General features: G+C 50.6%; 1 protein-coding gene across 1 annotated transcript in view; it reads left to right on the forward strand.

Moving 5' to 3' along the window:
* LRRC75A (leucine rich repeat containing 75A) overlaps nucleotides 1-21,159 on the forward strand; it is a gene marked incomplete at both ends in the record, with an annotated part of 63,932 nt that extends 42,773 nt beyond the window's left edge. The window contains one exon of the mRNA XM_084299475.1: nucleotides 20,556-21,159. Within this exon, the coding sequence (XP_084155601.1) occupies nucleotides 20,556-21,159 (604 nt within the window). The remainder of the gene's footprint in view (nucleotides 1-20,555) is intronic.
* Between the last annotated feature and the right edge of the window lie 610 nt (nucleotides 21,160-21,769).

The raw sequence follows: 21,769 nt of genomic DNA on the forward strand, positions 1-21,769 counted from the left end.
GGGCTAGGATTTGTATCCAGGTGTTTGCTGATGGTCCCGAGAGAGTGTTGGTTCCTGGTGTAGCAGATGTTATCTGTAGCCATAGGAAGAGACTAATCCCATGAAAAAACTCAGTCTGACAAAAGATTACAGAAAAAGAGGGGAGGGAAACAGACGTCAGGGACTAAAGGACTAGGGGAGCAAGCAGGATTAGGACCATGTCTCCAGGAGATCTGGCTCGTTATCCCTTGAGACTGTTGTTCGTAGAGACCCTCATATCTGAGTAACACAGAGATGTTGTTACCTCCTCATTGACACCATCCTGCACATGCAAGAAGCAGGCATGGTTGCTCAGTACTTCTCAACCTCTAGTTGGGTGTTTTGCTGTGATGGGATGCCACATCAGTCAATTTTCTTGTAATCTCTTGTGTCTCTGCTGCTGTGATGTTCTCCGCTACATTTCCCCCATCCCGAAGCCGCAGCCACCTCCCGTGTGTGGTTTCTGCCAATGTCTCTCCAATTCAGTCCAAAAGCCCCTTTATTGTCTCACCACTCTATCTCGTTGGGCTAAATTCCAGTTTAAACAGAGACTCCTTTCATCTCCGCCCAACAAGCAGCGCAGTCAGTGCTTGAACACGCTCCGGCTTCATTATGCCTTGCTCTGAAATGTCATTCCGTGGAAAAAATGGCATCGCTCTCGGTTCACTCAAGGAATAGCCTTGTTTCTACTAATTTGTGGTGCTACCACAACAGCTGTGGGGTGCTTGAGATAACTGCGGTAGGAAAGAGGTCAGTGAGTGGAAAGGGAGCTGCAGCGGTTGAGGAACGTGGCACTGCGACCCGCTGGGATCTCTGCATTTGTAAAAGTCACACCTCAGGACCTTAAATATGGATTTAGCACTCTAATATGTTACCTATTTTCTTAATTCTCTCCAAACTTAAGCCTCTTTTTATGTTTTGCTTTCTTAACATGCCTAAGGGACTGATCCAGGCCCCCCTTGATGCCCTGCTGGTGCAGAACCTCAGTGCCCATCCCAGTGCCAACGCACCCACCTCGTGTATTTTCCTCGTGGTTTCGCTGCTTGGGCAGTGGTGTTTTCTCTGGTTCTGACTCTGTTATGACTCAATATCCATCATTTTTCTCTTGGGACGAGCTAGGAAAGTTGCCTGGGATGGGTTGTAAATCTCTGAGATGGAGGATCTGTTTAATCATAAAAGGCTCTGACACTGGCTGGCGTCTTCTGTCCCTCTGTGAGTGTTGGTGTGTGTGGGGTGATGCAGCAGGCATTGCTGCCTGTGCCCTGCCTCAGCTGGGGCATAAAAGGCCTTGAATAATAAACATTTTTTCATGTTACATGCAAATTACGGGGCGATGCACGATAAGACAGAATGTAGCATTTGTTTCCTTTGTTTTTCCCAGCCTGAGCAGGACTGAAAATGGTGGTTTCCTCTCACTCCACATCCATGGTGGCAGCAGCACCTGGGGAACCTCCCTGGCCCTGGGGGACGTGGTTTTGCAGCACATGAGGACAAAGCAACAGCCTGGGGAGGATGTCTGGTAGCTCAGGGTGGACGGTCAGCCTCCTGGAGCTGGCTTAGAGCCCCTCTCCAAGCCTCATTTTGCCTTCTGCAGGCAGCTGGAAATGTGCTTTGCTCCCTTCTTTTTCAGCGCCAGTATTGCAATAATTTGGAGATATTTTGCCCCCGAGGAGGCAGAGCTCCCAGCTCCTGTTTGTAGCACCGAGGGCTCCCCTCCTGGCTCTCCTCCAGCCAGGTGCCCCCCTCCAGCCGTGCCCCATTTGCTTTGTTTCCCAGGGTGTTAAAGGGGATGTGGGAACACGCCAGTAAAAGGCCTCTCGCCAAAGAGGAATGCTTCCCGTTGAGCTTCGGTCTCAAAACTGCTTGGGAATTTTTCTTTAGGGTCAGTAAATTCCTAGCTTTTCCTACCACTGTCATTTTCTTCCTTGGGAGAGTTCAGCACCGGTTCGGGGCCAGGTGACTCTTCTCATGGAAACGGCTGGGAAAAGCATCCCAAATATTTTACCATCAGAAATATTTTATCAGAAGCTGAGCCTTTGTAGAATGAAGGCCTGCATTTTCCCTCTTTTTTCCAGACAGTGCTCAAAGGGTGAGTGTTTGCAGCAAGGGAGGAGTTCATGTGAGAGGCAATGTTAGTCTGAAACGGGCACTCCAGGGTCCTCCTCTACACCCAGGAGTCAGCCTGAGCTCCTCCTTGCTCTTGTAAAACCTTCGGATGTGTTAGAAATCTGCTTGAAAATCCCATTTGGGCTAAGATCTACCTGCTCTGGCACAGCAGGAGTTTTTTGTTAGAGCAGAAGAGACGTGTGTTTAGATTTTGTGATGAACTTATGGAGGTTAAGCAGCTTTTAATTGTTGGTAGGAGTGATCTTTTAACATCCCACTCCTCATTTCATCAGGGGCACAAAACATTTCTGTTCTGGAGGAATGCTGGCTGCTGATTGTTCATAGTTGCTTGTAGTGTCTGCTTGCATTTCTCTGCAAAGCCTTTGTGAAACACAAATTTAAAAAAAAAAAAAAAGGAGTTTTTACAGGGGGAAGCCTGGCGCATGAATAATGTGCCCTTCCTTTTGAAAACAGAGAGAGAACGAATGTTTGTGGATGAAAATCCTCTGCTGCTGTTGGGAGTTTGTGGGCGAGCGATAGCAGCAGTTGTGGCTCCCGCAACAATGGCCCGTTCTGAGCCTCCAGTGCGAATCCGCCGCTGGTGGGAGGAACTGTGTGGTCTCCTCTTCATTAAAATCCCATCCCTGTGTGTGTGTTCACAGCAGGCTGCTGCAGAAGAGCGGGGATTTTGCGAGCTGGAGACCTTTGGGATCTGTGGGTGGCTGTCGTGTCGAGGGGACTGCCTTTCCCCCTCGGTTCTGGGGCTGCCCCAGCTCGGTGCTGTCCAGCTTACGGAGCAAATGCTGCCAAAACCAGGCTGGGACACTGCCTGGTGCCCTGAGGGCTGGCTGTGTTGCAAGTCACTCCACCTTTGCAGTGGAAAGCAGGCGATTTCCAAGCATCTCTGCTCTTCCCTGCATGGCCTGAGGCTCCGTGCTCGGAAAAAGTGTGCCACACTTTTCCATGAGCAGGCCCACAGGAGGCTGCCGTCCTCACTGTCCTCCTCGCACAGCTCCTGGCCATCCCTGCCCATCCCCACGCTGGTGGTGGTGGCAGGCAGAACAGCAGCAGATGCAGGCAGAAAGCAATCCCTTTCCCAGGGCAGACGCTAAGTGCTGCCTGTGCGTGGCAGATGCTAATAACAGCTCTGCTGGGGTGGAGTGCAGCTTGTCCCCATGTGTATCCTGTAGCATTAGAAATACTGCAGTTATTTACTGCATTATTTTTTTTCCTGCTAATTGCCCTAAAAGCACAGGAGAGTCCATCTCCAACTTATCATACCGTACTTTTGCCATCGCTTGTCCCAGGAGGGTTGGAAATGAGAATTTAATCTCTGCGTATCACGGCGGTTCAGCATTCAAACCCCCCTGGCTGAGGCAGACCAGCCCTCTTTGGGAAACACAAAGTGACCCCCAGAAGGGTCTCACGTCGTGGCTGGTGCCCTGGTGTCCTTTGTCATCCTGCCAGCTGCTGGTGGCACAGGAGGGGTCCCTGCATGAGCCCTGCCGATGGGGAGCAGTGGGGTTAACCACAGGACAGAGTAATCCGGTGACAGCGGGGTGACTTCACCTGATGGGAAGACCTGGCGTGACACAGAAGAGAGCGAAGGTTTGGGGGAGGGAGAGTGGAAAACAAGGGGAGGATGAGCAAGGCACAAAAACCTCTCCCTTGGCTGCCTTGGGTTCTGCAGCCCCTGGCCACACTCGGAGCAGTCAGTGGTGCTGAGCATCAGCATGCTCGCAGTGCATGCAGCATCCTGGTTAAAGCATCGTCATGCTTTGCTTGGCTTTTCTTTTTTGGCATTGGTCTTGGACAGGCAAAGCACTTGCTGGGCCTTATTAATGAACTCTGGTGTCACTCTCTGCCCCGCTAATGAGAGCAGCGGCAGGATGAGGAATGGTGCTAAGCCCAGCTCCTTCAGGAGGGAGCAGTGGAGGAGCCAGGCAGCTCAGCCATGAGTGCAGATGGAGGAGGAAAGCCAGCTGGCATTTACAGGTTGTTTTTTTTAAGCCTTCCCACCTCTGTGACCTTTCTGCCCGTCTGCAGCCCCAGTGAGCATAATGGCAGTGTCTTCCTAGCAGCTGCAGACGAAGTAGGAGCTTCCCTGAGCAGGCAGATCTCATAACCTGTGGGGGATATCCACCTTCGGCTTGGTCTGGTATGTGCAACACTCAGCTAATGTACATAAAAACGTATTTTCTGTGCTTTGAAACTCTGTAGCAATGCTAAGGAGGACCACGGGGGACGGGGCTGCCTTCCAGCACAGCTGGGACCTGCGCTCTGAGCCTGCTTGTGCCCACCTACAGCACCCGGTGCAGCCCATGAGCAGGCTGACTGCGATTCAGAGCATACACCGTGGGAGAAAATAAAATAAAAAGGAAAAAAGTGAGGTGCCAGAAGTCAAGACGGAGTTGGGAGGAATATTTGGATGCAGGTGATTTCACAGGCGTGCACTTTTCATCACCTTTATCCTCCTCACCTTGTGTTCTTCATGGTCACTGGGCATCTCCTGCCTCTGCCAGCCTGGGGCTCTTTGGACTTCAGTCTAATTACTCAGGAGATGTCTTTCAGCATTAAGCAGCATGGTTTAGGTGCCACCTCTGGCTCAAGAAGTCCCTAAAGCGCTGCAAGCTGGGAGGATTTTCCAGAGAGGAATAACTGATTAAAGCCCTATATCCTTTACTTAAGCATTAATTAACATCCAGACACAGGATCTGCACTCGGTAGACCTTGATGTGACCAGAAATATCTTTTCTTTTGCACTGATGCTTGCTGCTGTCACGGTATCAGTGTGGGCTGAAATGTTCCCAGGGAAAAATGTTTTCCATTGGAGATGGTGACCAAGACGGAGGTGTCCCCGTGCCAGGGTCCCTTGGGATGTCGGTGCACATCAGTCTGCCTTTCCCAGGGGAGGCAGAGAGGCTTGAAAGGAAGGTGTTGTGGTGTTTGTAGTGAAGCAGCAGCGGGTTCATTTAGAGTCAGAGGCACTGGAACGACCTTTGGCGAGATGCAAACGGTTCTGGAGGGTGAGCAAATAAAGGGCCTGAATCCAGGGGAGCAAATATTGGTGAGGTCTGTGATTAAGAAATCATTCTGCAAGGTGCTGCTTGTGGCAGTGAAACACACCGTGCTTGCTTTTGTGGGGGAAATTGGAGTCCTCCTGGCAGCCTGCTCCCCCCCTTCCTGGAAGCACCAACATTTCCCAGCACGCTCTGACCCTGCACACCCCAAAAACCACCTGGGGAGGAGAACAAGCAGGTGGTGAATCACCCATTTCATTCTTTGTTTCCTCTGGAAATTATCTGGCCACTAGATAGGCGAGTTTGGGGTGGAAACGAGTTATTTTCGCAGGGGAGCAGAGCACTGCAGCAGCATGCAGAAGGTGGGGGCTGCTCCTGGGCACTGCCCACACTCTTCCCAGCCAGCGCTGCTCACCCTGGGGCCCGTTTTGTGCGATGGAGATGAAAGCACCAGTTTAATTTCCCAGCTGCTCGGTGAGTTTATATCATCTGGCTGAGACCAGATGATCCATCAAGCCGTTTGCTGGAGGCCAGCAGGTTGCTCGTGGGCTGGCGTGGCTCCGGAGAGCGTGGTGCTGCCTTGCTTACTGTGCCAGAGCGGTTTGCTGGGACAAGACACGAGCCCTGGCTCAGCACCCGTGCGTGGGTGAGGGATGTTGTGTCCCTCTGGGTGCCAAACTGCTGCCGTGGCATCAGATGGAGGTGTCCAAAGAAAGCTTCATCCCAGCTCCTGCGCTGTGGGCATTCATAGCGTGAGCGTGTTGGTGTTTTGCAGCATCAAGACATTTGGACTGATGAGGTTTAGGGCAGATGAATCGGTGACTGAGCAGGCCAAATCCTGACCCTGCAGGTCCAAAAGTGCCTTTTTGGCAGCTGGTGAGGAGAGTGCTTCTGCTTGCAGAAGTCTCATAGCTGTGAGAAGGGAGCACGGTGTCCTCGCTCTGTCAGAAAGTGCCGTGGCTGCCCTGGGGATCTTTTAAGACCCTGGGACCCAGGTATGCCAACAGATTGTCAGGGGCTGAGCCTGGGCATGAATTTGCATGCTTCCAGCAAAATGTGAGGAAAACAAAACGTGAGCAAGCATTGTTATGCAGTACTCGGATGGCGACAGCCGGAGACACCAGCTGCAGCGTGGTTTTGTGCTGCGTGAGGTCTGTTGAGCCTTCATCCAACCTGAGAGCATTTGGGACCAATTCAAATTGGTGTAATTTGCCTTGGAAATAGGGAATTTGCCTCGGCCACAAAGAGATCACTCCTACAGCCAGCACCCCTTTGCTTATGGACAACAAGTGCCTCTTCAGAGGAATTTCTCCTGCCTGAAATAACTCCTGGAAGGGACACTTTGCAAGAAAGCAGCAGCCAGCATTGATTTTGGCTGGGACCTGGCTTCGTGTGTCCCACACCAGCTGCCCAGCATTGCACAGGACTGTCAGATTCATGCCCTGCAGTGGGGCTCGATGCCCTTGCCATCTTCCCCATGCAGCATTTGGGAGCTCTTGCTTACGGAGCACGGGACATGCAAACACACGGTGCTTGTTCCTGCATTCACTCACCGGATTCAAATGAAATGCATGGCAAACAGGGATTTCCATTGATTCAAATTTCTGCCTTGCCTTCACTTCGCCCACACAGCCCTGCAGCAGCTCGCCCTGGCTCGCTGGGCTGCTCCCACTGGCTTTTTGGCTGTTTTTCTGCTGGTGCAGTTTGTCCCCGATGGCTGCGTAATCTCAGTGATGAGTCGGCTGCTCCCTGCAGATGCTGCCAGCCCCTGCTCACATTGCTCAGCCAAAGAGTGCCAGCATTAGCAAAGACCAAATTTTTAAGCTTGTTGGAGCTAAACTGTAAATTATGCATGCATATTGAAATGCCATCCGGGTACATGCTGCAGGGCAAGATGTAGTGTTGGAAGGGGCTTAAGATTTTCCATTCAATCACTGTAAAATGAGCCCTTACCCCGTGTGTTGCCCTCCGCAAGCCTACTGGGATGCTCCAGAATTTTAAACAATTAACCCAAACAGTGGAGTACCATTTATTCCCTTTTTTTTTTTTTTTTTTTTCCTGCTGATGAATACCGGTTTTGACAAATGCTCAAATCGCCTTTGCTGTTCCCTGCTTGAACAAATGAACCGACAGCCAGAAGTACTAGAAAATAGCCTAAAGGAGAAAAAAGTCTTCCCTGGCAGCAAGAGTGGAATGAGGTGATTTACAGCACCAGGGCTTTCCTCCCTGCTTGCGTGCTCTCCTGAGCTGGCTCACACTGCTCAACCTGCCCCAGCCTAAAAGCTTCAGGTAGCCACCAACACGACCTGTGCCTTAAAACCTTGGCTCCCAGCCTCTATCCTCCTCCTCCTTCCCCCCAACACACTAAGAAATAATTCAGTTTTCTCCAAGGGAACATTCCTAGGTGATAATTGGCTTGAAGGGAGCTGGAGCCATGCTCTGGCCCTTCCCTTTTTCCCCTTAGGAAGAATAAAGAGGGCAAGCAGTGGGTATGGTGGGAGCAGGACCAGCAGCCCCACTGACATCCCTGCACGCCCTTGGTGGCACCTTGCTCCCTGAACGTAATTTTTCATCCTGTGCCTGATTAGGAAAGGCCTTTGACTGTTAAAGGTGTGACTTTGTGTTTTTTTTTAATAATTAGTCCTCCGCTTCCTCTGCGTCTGGGGGAGTGGAAATTAGATTTGCTTTCGGCACATTGCGGTGATTGCTTAAATCTATCCTCAAAACTCAGGAAAGCATCTAGTAGAAATTGTTATTAAAGTAGGAATCGGCTGGCGAGATAATTAATCCCCCGCACACGCTTCCTCCCTGCCTTGGAAGTCCTCCAGGCACCCCGTGCCCACTTGTCTCGTCCAAACCCCGCTGCCTTATTCCTTTTTTTCAGCTGGCCACCTTGCAAGAAGCTGTCCGGTGTGGCTGGCTCCTGGGAGCCCCCGGCTACATTTCCCAATTAGGGGAATCGAGCTTTATGGTGAAGCTTTGATAGTGCATGGGGTTGTTTTTCTCAGCCCTTTCACGTTGTGTGTCGTTAGCAGCGGTAAATGAAGTGCTCAGTGAGCTCATGCATCACACAGAGCCGAACCTCGGGGCTCCCGCTTCTGATCAGCTTTTCGGTTTTGTCGCTGCTCTCTTTGCATGAAAATAACGCTTTAAAACTGGGATGCAAATGCTGGGGTTGATGAGAGCGCTGGAAGCGGTGCTGTCCCCTGGGAGCCTGGCCCTGAGGTCCCAACTCGCCCCGTGGTGACCCAGCCACAGATGGGACTCGTCCCTTTCAAGTCGAAGGCTTCGTAATTAGACGTGGCATATTCCCTTGGCTCAACGGGCCAAAAGGTGGAGGAAAACAGAATAAAGGTGCCCTCTGGCACGGGCCCAGCTGGGATGGTCGAGCATCATGGCAGCGCTCAGCCCAGTGCAGATGGAGTTTCTGCATCCCAATGAGGGGCTGGGCAGCACCTCTGTTAGCAGGGAGACCAAACTGCAGAGCTCAGATCCCGACAAGGTGCTAAGTAATCAGGTTTGGCTTTTGAGACTCTTGCCAACACGTGGCAGCTTGACACACCCCTGAAAAGATGGGACATTCAGGCCCCAAACTGATGTCTTGTTTGTCTAGCAAGGAGCCCAGGGTAGCGCTATGCTTCTCCGGGTGTTTCACCCTCCCCTTGCCCAGGGTTAGCACTTATACTGTTGTTTTTTTTGGGGGTGGAGGAAGCTGACCTCATGTGCTCAGTCTCTCATGACGATCACGTCTCACCTTTCTGCCAGAAGATGAGGATTTTTCCTCAGTAGCATCTCAGCTAATAGAAAAGTGTGCAATTAGAACTAGTCCCCTCCTGCCCACCCTGCTTTAATCAGCTTTTGGGTCAGCTTTTAGCCACTGGTGGCTAAAAGGTGGCTCACCATCCTCAAGGCAATGGGGCTGCAACTTGCAAAAAATATATTGATGCTTCCACACAATATGGGCAAGTCATCTTGGAAAGATATACGCTGATCTCTCCAGCATCACTCATTCTCTAACAGCTCAGAGCACAGCACCATGAAATGTCATCACTGATGGGTACAGAAAACATAAAAAAGGGCAAAATGCTTGCATTGAGAAAGCTGAATGGGAGAGGGCGATTTGCTTGTGGTTTTAGTCATTGTTTTCTCCTAAAGCTCCCTGCAGCGCAGCATTTGATACGACCGATAACAGGGCCTGTCTCGTGTCAGAAAAGCAAGTAGGTTAAACAGCCAGCTAGGGAAAATTCAGGGAAGGTTTTTGTGGTTTTCCTGCTTGTCCAGCACAATGTGCAACACGGGAGAGACTGCGGGAGCTGGGCGAGCGCTGCTGGCGTGCAGGACGGAGCGGTGTATCAGGTTACCTCCATTCTGCCTGGCTGAAAAGGAAGTCTTGGCAGCCCACGTCTCCTCTGATATTCGCTCCCTTTTCATCTTTTTCGGGGAGATGAAGGCTGAAATCCCCTCCGGGAGCGGGGCAATAATCTGCCAACAGCAGTGAAGCGCTGCTGGAGGAGGGTGTTTGCTTTGGGCGGCGAAATACGCTCGGCGATGCCTGCTTCCTTTCATTTGGCGTTGTGTCCCCAGAAATGGCAGTGGCTGCTCCCTGCCCACCCTGGGCTCACGGAAAGGGCCTGTTAAAGGGAAATATAAAAGCAAATATTAGGTGAAGGGCACTCGCTGTGGCTTTCTCTATCTGCCTCTCTGCTTGGCAGCTGGTCACTCTGGCGGTGGAGCCCTTCTTGCTGTGTAGATCCTCCTAACAGGGGTGCCCTCAGCTCCCTGGCCTGTCCCCAGGGAAGCCGTCAGACCTACTACCAGAGGGGCCCAAGGAAGCCGTCAGCCCAAGGCAACCCCAGAAAGAAGCAGGGCCCCGGGGAGCCGGGCTGGCGGCCGCCTCTGGCGCTCTGGCTCTCATCAGCGCGGAGCAGAGGCAACGGGGGACCCCTGCCTGCCTAAACTCTTCCAAATGTGATCTGTGCTCCGATAAAATAAACAGTTTAGGGAAAGCGAAGCCCCAGGCACACACTTTGGCAGCTGATCACTCCCTAATTGCAGGAAGAGCAGTTGGGAGAGGGCTTTTTTTTTTTTTCTTTTTTTGATTCCTCAGGCTGGTTTCTGATGAGAAACTGGTCTGGAGGAGCAGAGTTGAAGCTTTTCTCCCTCCCCAACCCCAGACAACGATCCCATTTTCCTTCCCCTCGCACTGACGGAATGTAACCCATGTCAAGGAACAGGAAGCACAACCAGGCTCTGCAACGGGTGAACCTCAGGGAAATCCTTTATGGTTTCATACATGCAGTTCTCTGCAAGCTTTTCCTGAGCTTTTTGTGGTGTTCGACCCCCCCCAAGGGGCATGGTTGAGGCCTACAAGAGGCAGAAGTGGGCGCAGGCACTGCTGTAACCCAGAGACCCACGGCATGGAGCCGATGCCCCTCAGGCCACCCGGTATGACCGTGGTTGTTCCTTTCCCAGGCAGGAAAGGACGACGATAATTAATGCCAGCCCCTTCCACCCACATGCAGACAAGGCCTCCATCCACCCCCGGCCTCCCAGCCCAGCCCCTGCCTTTCTCCCACCCTCTCTGGTCTTTTCCTTTCTCCTCCTTTTCCTTTCAACTCACCGTTTTGGAACTGTTTTAAATATATTGGCAGCAAATTATGTGTTTTTATGAACGATTTACTGGTGGTTGCTCTTCTTGTGGCCTCTTTCTTTTGGACACTGAGAATTAAAACCTGATTCAAAGGTCTTTTTTTCCAGTCACATCAGCTTCCCTTCTCTGTAGCGGAGAGCTGCTCATGTAAATCCAATAGGGACTTGGATATTTTTAATATACCTAATCATAAAAGTCCCTTTCCAAGAGCTTTTTCATTATTTTTTTTTTTTCTGTGCTAGAATTTAAAGAAAATATTCTTATTGTTTGTTCTAACGTAAACTTGAACAAATTCTTATTCTGGTCAAATTCTATTCCTGGAGGTCATTTACAGAAGCGGCAATCCCAACATGTTGTTTTCTTTTAAATTCTTGATTGTTTTTCTGTTGGCAGTAGTGTAAATTGCCTTTCCTGCAAATGCATGTTATTAATGGGGCGTCAGCTGCAGTTTCTTATTACGCTGGAGTAGAGTTTGTTGGAAATATTCCAGCACGGTTTCTCTATAGGAAAATGCAGGTTCGTTGAGTGCAAAATGTATCATAGGAAGGAGGTTATAAATACTTTTCATTTTGGGGGTAAGGAGGGAAGAAAAATGGAGTACTCCAACAGCGCAATATTTACATTTTTCTACGAGAAGTTAAATAGGGCTATAATTATAGCAAAGCATTTTGATGGATGCCAAAGGCTTATTTTTAGAATTTTGTTTAGCAGGAAATTAAAAACAAGTTGGGAAAAATCCCTCTTCGTGTAACACATAAATGGTGGCTCTCGCAAAGAGTAAGGCCGGCGCTTTCCAAAACACTTCATCCTGCCTCCTCGGCTCTGGACCATGACGAGGAGCTGGCTGTGCGACATGCAAATGAAAGCCATTCTTCTGCTTAATTATCCCTGCTGGAGATATTTATCAAGTTGCTTCTTGGGCTAACAGCACTTCATTTTCTGAGAATCTCGTTGCTTTTAAAGGTTTAATTGGGTTCTTTTACTAAATACCACGGCGATAAGGTGATAGTGGCACAGCAGTGATCTCACAGCTGTAGGCTGCTCTGAGCGGCAGGGAAAAGAGGTTTTCTAATGGCAGCTTGGCCATGGGAAGGAGCGGGTGGTCTTTTGGTCCATTCTGCACTTTTTGCTTGGCTTATCCTTGCCACCTGCTCTAGGGGCCATAAAACCCCAGCAGTGGCTGTAGGTCACCAAATATTCCCCCAAATGCAGCTGCTTCTCCAGCAGCCCAGGCGTGTGCCCCAGGAGTTTGTCTTGGTTGGGTTTTCCTTGGGTTCCCGGGTAATGGAGCTGTGATTTCTGCTTGGCTGATGCTGGTGGGTCGCATTTATGTGACTTGGACTGAAAACCAGAAACATTGTGAGTTTCTTCCCCTTTTAAATTCGAGTAAATTGTTCAGTGTGTCTGTTCCCTTCTGCCTGCTGATATTTTTGTTCTCAGCTTCCAAAATCAACGCAGTCTTCGTACTTCCAGCAGCCCATGTGTCCGTGGAAGGCAGTGCAGCAGCCAGCCCCTGCCTGTTCACAGAGCTGCCTGACCTTCATTACCCTGATCATTTTCCTCTTGCTCTATCCTAGCACATGATTGAGACCTGTCAGCCTTAGAAAGGGACCAAATATCAAATTGCCAAAATGTTTAATGCAAAGAAAGTCTCTCTGTTATTTCTCTTCCTCAGAAACATGCTCTAGTGTGGAATTAGTTAGGCAGCTGGGGAGATGTCGGTTCCATTACCCAGCCCCAAACAAAGACTGTTCGCTGCTAATTCTGCTCTCTTCCTCTGAAAGCTCTTTCTCCTCAAGGAGACTCCACACCCAAAACATCAGGTTCCTTCCTCCAAACACACATTACTTTGGACATTAGGATGCCTAGGTGTGTTTTGAGCCAGAGCTGGGTCTTCCAAATCCAAATCTCAGCCCGTGTGAAATAAATACCCAGCTGAAGTGTCAAGGGCTGTGCCACGAGGAGGCCATCTGATGTCAGGGTCACCAGGGGTGACAGGCAATGTCCCTTGTCCCCACCAGCTGGGAGGACATCGGGTGGGCTGTGTCCCTCCCGCTCGTCTGGGGTGAGGTGCTGGCTTGTAGGCACCAAGGGCTGGGTGACACTGCTCCCTAGTGGATGGATAGCTCTTCATCATGTGGGTGGAGATGCAGGAGCTGAGGCTGATGGAAAGGGTAGGTGCTCATTTGTGGATAAAAATGATGTTTTCTTGTTGTTTGCATCATGAGCTTTTAGAATTGAACACATCTATGGAGACAGCACACCGGCACGGAGCCATGTTCACCTTCAGAAATGAAATGTGACTTAATCTATCCATGATGTTAAGGAGTTATTGACGAAGATCTTCCTGATCCAGCATTCCTTCCACTAAGACACTGTGGCTGAAACCAAGACCCTTGCCGGCTCTTCTAGCAGGGTCCTGGTGCAGGGGATGCTCTTGGGTGCACAAAAATTACTTTCCCCATCCAACACCCCATGCACTTAGCAAGCTTTGAGCCTGGAATACGAGAGGAACAGGCCTGTGTAGCTTGGTGAGGAGCCAAAGAAAATTCAGCGGGATTTGGAAAGGAAAGGCGAGTAAACACAGAGCTATTCCTGGAGCAGCCCCTGCTCTTGGGCACGCAGAGGAGGTGAGCTGCAGGCATCACACGCACGCAAAGCTGGGCGTGCAAGAGGAAATTTGAGAGAAAATTGTAGCAAACCTTCCAGCTGTGCTCTTAACTAGAGGCTTAAAAAATGCTGAGCTGGAGCAGAGAAATAGCCCTGCATTTGGTCTTCAGCAACGGCAACAGGCGTTCCCCCTGCAATAGGCTTTAAGGCTGTTGCGTGACGTCATTCCCAGCAGCCAGAATTATTTTATAAATGGAAAAATTGGTTTTGATGTCACACATCAGGGACAAAATCAGGAGCAAAGCCCACAGATGAAGAGCCGCAGGCCTGGGGGGTCTGCCTTGCCTCCCCCCACATCACACGGTGCTCGCCTGAGGTTGTGATTCTGGCAGCAGGGGCAGGACGTTACCAGTGGGGATGTCGACACGTTACGATGTGAAAACTGCAAACCTTAGCAGAACCGTGAACATTCTTGGAGCGAGAAGAGATCAAAATAACTAATCCCCACTGGCTCTTTCCTTCTTACCAGCAAAGACTTAGGAATTTCTTATGTGTTTATTGGTAAGCTCTGAAGGAGTTTTAAAGTTACATATTTTTATATTTTAAGAAGTCATCTTTGCTCCGAATCGCTGTAAGGAGAGAAGTGAAATCTTTCTGGCTGTGAAAACCAGACTTTAAACTGCACTGTTAGTAATCCCCTAACCCTTTCTGTGGCAGTAAGCAAGGAGCTAAAGCAGCCGTTGACTAATCCCAGCCACACACATGTGTGCCGAAGCTGCCGGAGGATGTTGGCGGTGGACGGTGAGCGTGAGACGTGGTGGGAACCGAGTGGCTTTGACTTTTGGATGCAAACCCAGCCAATTTTTTTTTTTTTCACCATCCTAACGTGACTGTCGATGTTATCAGCCACAGCAGCGCTGTGTCAACTTCAGACCTCCCACAAATCCCTTGATCTGGGCTGCATCCCGAGCTGGGAGGGCTGCTGCTCCTTTCATCCGCTGGGAGCTCCGGCTCCTGGGTCAGGGGGTGTCCCACAGCTCATGCACTAAGAGCCTAGGACGCAGCGGTCTGTCCTCATCTTCTCTGTTTTACTCATTATGATGAGTTCAAAACTCGTCTTTGGCCAAACATCACAACTTCGGGACAGGTCTTTTATCAAAGATTTATTTTACCCAAGAAATGAGTGCAGGGTGTACAGTGCTGCCTCCCATGCCAACAATTTTTCTGTATTCTCAGAAATCTTGACACCTATTCTGTAAAGCCTAAAACAACAAAAATCCGTAGATTCCCCACATGGGCAGTGATATTTATGCAGCGAGATATTTCTGTGTTGCAGCCTTGGTGCTTTAACAATGTGACCTTTAAAGAATTATGAGGAAAAAAAGTGGAAAAGGTAAAGGCCCAAAATATGAAGCATGTTTTCAAAGTCGATGTCATTTTGCTTTCAGTATTTTTTGCTGGCATTTCTGTGAACAGTTTTCTCACCAGTGACATCACACGCATTTCTTCACTCTCTGGGGATGCCTCATCTTATTTCTTGATTCCTTTCCTCCAAGGAAGTGGCTGAATTGTCCAGTTGCATTTTATTACAGGGCACGTCAGCATCTCGTGTCCCTAGTTATACAGTGCTGTAGGGAAATGGCCTGAATTTAAACCAGGAGGAAAGCCCTTTCTTCTAATTCTCTTTGATCTAAACATCAACATTCTCGGTCATGGGAACATTTCGTGAGCTGATCCGGTGCTGCATGCAAAACAGCTCTCGGTTCTGCAGGAAAGGGCAGCAGTCAGCAGGCTGGCTTGTATGGGGCAGCTTCACATCCCAGCAACACGTCCTGCCAAAGCATTATCAGGGATTAGTGCATGGATTTACGCCAAAACCTATCATTACAGCAGTCAAAACCCTATATACTGTTTCCAGCTGGGAAGAAAGCTGTGTCTTCCCCTATGGAATAGCCTCGTAAAGCATGAGGATGTAACCAAGTGGGTGTAAGTGCTCCTCCACCACAACTCACTGGGATTTGTGTAATGGTAAAATCTTCCTATAGAGATTTGGGGTCATTCTGTGGCAAACTTTATGGCAGGGCTAAAAGTTTTTACAGCTGCTTGTTACCATAATATCCTCCTCATTGCTGTGAGACAGTTCACAGGATCCACGGAGCTATTTTTATTAAATCATGTTTGGAGTTGGTTTGCTTGTTTCCCGAGGGATAGACTGAGCGTAGGCAGCTGCAAAGCAGCGAGCAATCCCCCAGCACAGGGACAGGGCTGTCCCGCTGACGGGGGAGATTTCCTTTACAGTTACTATAGGCTGCAGATCTTTGGGGTGGAAAGGCGATTTGTGCAAGGTAATCGATCCGTTTGGGTAGCTATCAGCCAAATCCCTCTCAAGGGAAACGGATAGATCCTTAAGGAGAAATTCTGTGTTACTTGTTAGCAGGAATTGTATGCATAAACCAAAGGAAAAAAAAAAAAAAAGCAAAGAAAAAATAAAATGTGAAGCAAGACTGAATGCAGCACAAAACAGAAGAGAACTGCCCTGAAGTTATCCCCACTCCCCCTTTGTTATCTTCTTGGGTTTGCTAAATTAAAGCCAGGGAAGAAGGCCCACACAAAGTCACATGAAGGCAGGCAGGCAGCGTCACTCCACACAGGGGATAAAGCAAGGATCAGCCCCTGAATGCTGATTTTGACGATGCTTTTAAACAGTTATCACTTATTCACAGGGATATTATGCCCTTTTTTGAAGTGAGATCACGGTGGTAACAAGCTTTGGGCTCCGACTGCAAGAAAAGAGTGGTTTAGGCTTCGTCAGCTTAGGTGGAAAGAAGTGTCTGCCAACATATAAATACATATGTATATTTCTTTTTATATTAAATGTATTATTCCATCAGTTTCATTCCCATTGTTGCCAAAAAAAAAAAACACAATATGCAGAGATAACCGTGTCAAATTAAACGTCTTTCTGCCTACATACAGGTGGAAGGGGCCCTGGTGAAGGGATCATTACAGCTCCCACTAATTGCCTGCAGAGGTGTGTGTCTGAGGGTTCGGCTAACCCAGCACCCCACGAACTGTCACCAGCAGTGCCACGAGTCCCCAGGGCACGGGAGGGTTTAGCGGGGCCGTATTGCTGAGCCCCAGGATGCTACTGATATGCTCGCTGGAGCTTGGCACCAGATCATTTAGTAACAGCTCCTGCACTGCGTGATCCATCCTGCTCTGAGGGAAGAGAACTCCATTAGAGGTTTTACATTAAACAAGGGAAAACATCAGGGGTTTGTAGCTGTTTTTAAAAAGCCCTCTCGCTCTCCTGCGCATTGTGCTCGAGCTCTGATCCTCCCTGTAGGTAAGGCACTCTTATAGCTACCAGAGCTTCCAGAGCTGTTTACTCCTACAAATCCTGGGCTATTTTCTTGTGTTCAATAAGCTTTAAGGCTGACCTAACACTTCTAAAGCGAGGCCCCAACTCTTTGGATGAAAGACGCTTAGGCTCAGCCTGGCAATTTTGATTTCAAACATGTCCTTATGGCAGAGCAACCCAGGCTCAGCTCAGGTGAAGGGGATTTGGATCAATTGCTGACACAACTTCTCTCTGGAGGTATTTAGGCTGGGTAAGCTATTTGCCTAAAGCTTCTGCTGCGAGGAAACCAGAGCCCAGATGCTGCAGCAGCCCTGTGCCCACTGGCTAAGCCCTGACCCTTTCTCCAGCCCCCTTGGCAGTAAGGGGGGAATTCCCGACATCCACCCTCTCCAAAACACTTCATTTTAAAGCAACGTGTCAGGATGTAGCAGATACAGCCTCTTTTCACCACGTTTTGCAGCTGAGAGGAGCCCAGCTGGGTTCCTCTAATTGTGATCTTGCACCAAAATTAATAATAATTAAAAAGAAAAAAAAAAAGATTAAAATTATAGAAACTGTCTGGCCAGCCTTTTGCTCAGCAGCCTGCGTGAATAAGCTTTGCCAGGGCAAACCGGCAGCTGAAATGTGCAGATAATGACAAACAGTAAGAGCAGCTCTCGTTAGACTTTCCCCAGCCCCAATCCCCACTGTGCCCTGTCCCCAGTGGATGCCTACAATAAGCCACAGGCTCACGCGTAATGATCCAAGATTTGTTAAAGGAAAAAGGAAAAAAAAAGCTTTCCGATCAGTTTTGCCTGCCTGTGGGTAAGCCTCAAGTGATGGTTCAGAGCCTGCTGAGCGTGATTGCGGGCTGGGGCTGCTGTTTATGGGAAAGCACAGCCCACTCAGCACACAGGGAGGCTCATCCATCAGCCTGGGCTGGGTTCTGCTCCTCGGCTCTCTCTCAGCTGCCCGAAGCAATGCAGAGCCTTGCAACCATCTGGGCTTAAGCTTGCCGCTGTTTTGCCTGAGCCCATGGAAGGTTGCTGGGCTTTAACCCCAAAATCTCACACTGTAGGATCCAGCAGGAGCAGAGCTCTGTGTGGGGCTTCAGTTGGTGTCAGCTAAAGCCGGTCCCATGGAGCCTGAGGACACGCTTGGATTTTGTCTGAGCAGGAGAAGCAAGCCCCCATATTAAATATAACACACAAAACCCCAGCACGTGTCAGCGCTCTGGTTTCCTTGCTCCTGGTGCCGCATGCAGAAGAAAATAACATTCCTTTTGCCTCTGGCTGTTTTGGCTTTTCTTATTTGCTCTTGCCCCTTCTGAGCTCATCCATCACCTCGGTGTCCTAGCTCTCCGTGCAGGATACGTTCCTTTTCTCCCAGCCTCTGTTCTCGAGGCTCTGTTATGGATTGCTCCTTCCCCACTGCTGCTGAACAAGACATCTTGTGCTCAGCCCTGTGGGCAGGACTGTGTGGCAGGTTGGTGCAGGCGGTGGTTCTTCACGGCAGCCCAGACTTCTGCCATTCTGCCAGCCTCCCAGGGCTTCCCGTCGAGGGTCCTGAGCTCGTGGTGAAGCACTGAGATGTTGCAGGACAGGGCCTGATGGTTCCTGACGATGTGGTGGCACAGAGCAGAGGAGCCTGAGGAGATGGAGATAGCAGAAAACACCTCCCAGAGGAGGAGGCAAATATTCTGGGAGATTGCCCACGCAATGAAATAATTCAAACACATCATTTGAAAAGCTCTGGCATATGTTCAACACCTTCCAAGCCTGATTACTACATGGCAAAACAAATATATAATTTTTCTACATTCCTTTTATGACTTTGTAAATGTTTCAGACTGGACCGGGTCTGCTTGCTCCCACCGGCCTTATCTCTGGCTTCAGGAGCAGAAAGGATTTTGGGGACACCCTTCCTGGTGGCAATGACATTATTTCGGCATTGAGCCTGGCCTTTTTTTATGGCTAGATTGCAGGAGCTGGCGACAGGCAAAGTGCTGGTGGAGATGGTTGCTCCCTGGCTGTCCAAAACCTCCTGCAGACACTGCGCTGCTCCAGGATGCTCGCCCTGCCTCATGCTCCCTGTCGCGTATCCAAAAGGGTTTTTCCTCTGCCAGGGCTGCAGGCAGGAACAGGGATCGAAATTACCCTCGGTCTCCCGGGTACTTGGGATCAGCTTATTAAGAAGTCAATTAAGAAATGGAAGAATTGGCTGACTGCTGCACAACCCCACGTTTTCGGGCTGGGGAATTAATTCGTGCAGCTACCATTTGGGTTAGAGCCGCCCCTGTTTTCTCAGGAAGACACGTGGTGGTCTCTGGGTGCCTCCAGTGTCCCGCTTGGTCGCTCCTCTCACACCTACAGAACAGCTGAGCAGTTTCTGGAGCATGAAGAGAGGGAAAATTTGATTTCCTTAAGGAGGCCTTAACATTTCACAGCCTAGTTTGGGTGAAATTCAGTCATTCCACTTGCAGCACAGCAGGCAGGTGCCTTTGTGTTACAGCATGAGGCTTGCACTGGGCTATGGGAGCCCATAAAGAGATCAGGGCCCCATGAATAAAAAAGGAATTTGGTTCTTTTCCTATGAGGTGTTCCCTCAACAGAAGTGAAAATCGACATGATTTACCATTCCTGAGCTGGGTTACTCGTGGGATGCCGTGGGGACAAGACTCCAAAGGTACTGGCTGTCTGCACACAGCCCATGGCTGGGGTCACACGTGGTGGGACAAGCATAAAACACCTTCCCGTGCCGTGCAGTACAGATGTCCAACAAGGTGCTGGCCCCAAAGCAGACACTCAGAGCCTGGTGATCTTGCTCTGCAAAAGCAGTGTCGGGGCTGGTTTGCACCTTCAGCAGGAAAAACCAACAGGTGCCAGGCAGAACCATTGCCCAGCTCAGGGTATAACGAAAGGCAAAATAACTGCAGGTTTTAGTGAGAAGTTCGTGCTTGTGCCACAGCAGTGGATGAGAAAGGGGAGCTCATCCAGCTGACAGAGCAATTAGCATGCACGGGGCTCTCCCCACCTCCTAATTCACTCGGAATAATTCATCAGCCAAAAGCCCTCAGCAGCCATCCTCTGCCGACAGGTCCTGATTGTAGATGTGTTCTTTGATTCACTTTGGAAGATAAATTGACCTGTGAAGCTCCAGTCGAGCGCGGGCTAATGAGTCTCTGTAGGGCCATCATGGGAATTCACTCATTTATCTGAGGATTTGGCGGCAGCGCTCGGCTCCCCGGCAGCGAGGCTGGGGAGACACCACAGCTCTAACATGATGACAGTGCTGGAGCTCATCACCCAGCCCTGGAGGTGGCGAGCCCACTTTTGCCATCTTGGGCTAAATTCTTCCTGTTTTGGGGCCTCAGTTTCCCACCTGTACAGCCAAGAGGATAAAACCCCGTCCCCCTGCTGAGCAAGCTGCATAATCACCGCTGTGAGATGTGTCACACCAGCCCTGGCACAAGCTGCAGTTCCTGTCCGTCTAAGCAAGGGTTTCCTTACAGTTTTTGGCTTCTTGTACCTTCAAAAGCAGCAGGACAGTCAGCTTTTTCCATAGGTTTTGCAGTGGACGTGGGAAAGAAATACACACTTTTTCTGAATTATGGTTTTTGAATGTGCTTTCCTTGTTTCTGACCACCTATAACCAGACTTGAAACCCCCCTAGGTGCACAGACACCCCGGCCTCCAAGAATGGGTGGTTACCCCCAGCTGGGCATCTCATCTAAATAATTCACAGCCCGCAAGAGGCCCCAAGCAGATGTGTCCCCCACATTTACACCCCTCTCCTTTCCCCCCCCCTGCAGCCTGAAGGCCGTGCTGATGGGCAAGCCGCAGGACAACACGGTGGACTTGTCGGGCATCCCGCTGACGCTGAAGGACCTGGAGCGCATCGCGTCCTACCTGCAGCACAGCTCGGAGCACATCGACACGGTGGAGCTGTGCTTCACCGAGCTGACGGACGAGATGCTGCTGCAGCTGCTGCCGGCGCTCTGTGTGCTGCCCCACCTCACCACCCTCTCCCTCAACGGCAACCGGCTGACCAAAGCCATCCTGCGGGACCTCACCGAAACCCTCAAGGACCCCAAAAAGTTCCCCAGCGTCACCTGGATCGACCTCGGCAACAACGTGGACATCTTCTCCTTGCCCCAACCTTTCTTGGTCAGCCTCAAGAGACGCTGCCCCAAGCAAGGCAACCTGCCGACCATCCTGGAGTTCGGTGAGGGGCAGGTGAGCGATATGGAGAGCCAGGACGGCCGGGCCGAGAGCCAGGAGGACCTGCGAGTCGATGAGGGCGAGAAAACCGGAGTGGGCACGACCGACAGCACGGGCTCACAGCAAACAGACAGGATGGTGGAGGCCGGGGTGCTGCCCGGCTCGGAGCAAGGCGCCGCCACACCGCAGACGTGATGCTCGGCACCGCGGTGGGCGCGTTGGGCAGGGGTGGCAAACCCGAGACCTCCACAAGCGGGGTCCTGGCAGAGGGTGGGCGCAGGCAGCAGGGATGCTCTGGGAGCGCAGAGCGCCGCCTGCCTCCCCCGCCACGAACGTCGACGTCGTTCTCCTCGACGACCGCACGGACAGGATGGTGGTGAATATTGACGTGGGAAAGCTGGCCGGGGATTTTTTCAAACGTTAGTGCTGTTGCTTTTTAACTCCTTAAAAAATGCATCGTCAAGGTGGTGTAAGGGCAAGGCCCGTAGAAGAGCACAGAAGCGGAGAAGGGAGGTGACCAGGTCTTACAGGATCCTGGCTGGCCTCACAGACAGCCCTCGGCAGACAGATGCCACAGCAGGACTTCAGACCTCTCCCACCCTGACTTCAGGAGCTGCTGCTGAATGGCGTGCCTGGTGAGACGAGACCAAAGCCCGATTGCACACCAAGTGGGTGTGTCCCTGCTACCAGCCCCACAGGAGGGCTTTGCCTTCCTGGTGCTGGCGTGGAGCTAGATCCCGTGCCTGGATGCTGCCCTCTCCAGCCTTACCAGAGCTGGGCTGGCCCTGCTGCCTGCCCGGGGTTT

This window comes from Netta rufina (assembly GCF_964035555.1).
Source record: "Netta rufina genome assembly, chromosome: 21".
Classification (NCBI taxonomy): Eukaryota; Metazoa; Chordata; class Aves; order Anseriformes; family Anatidae; genus Netta; species Netta rufina.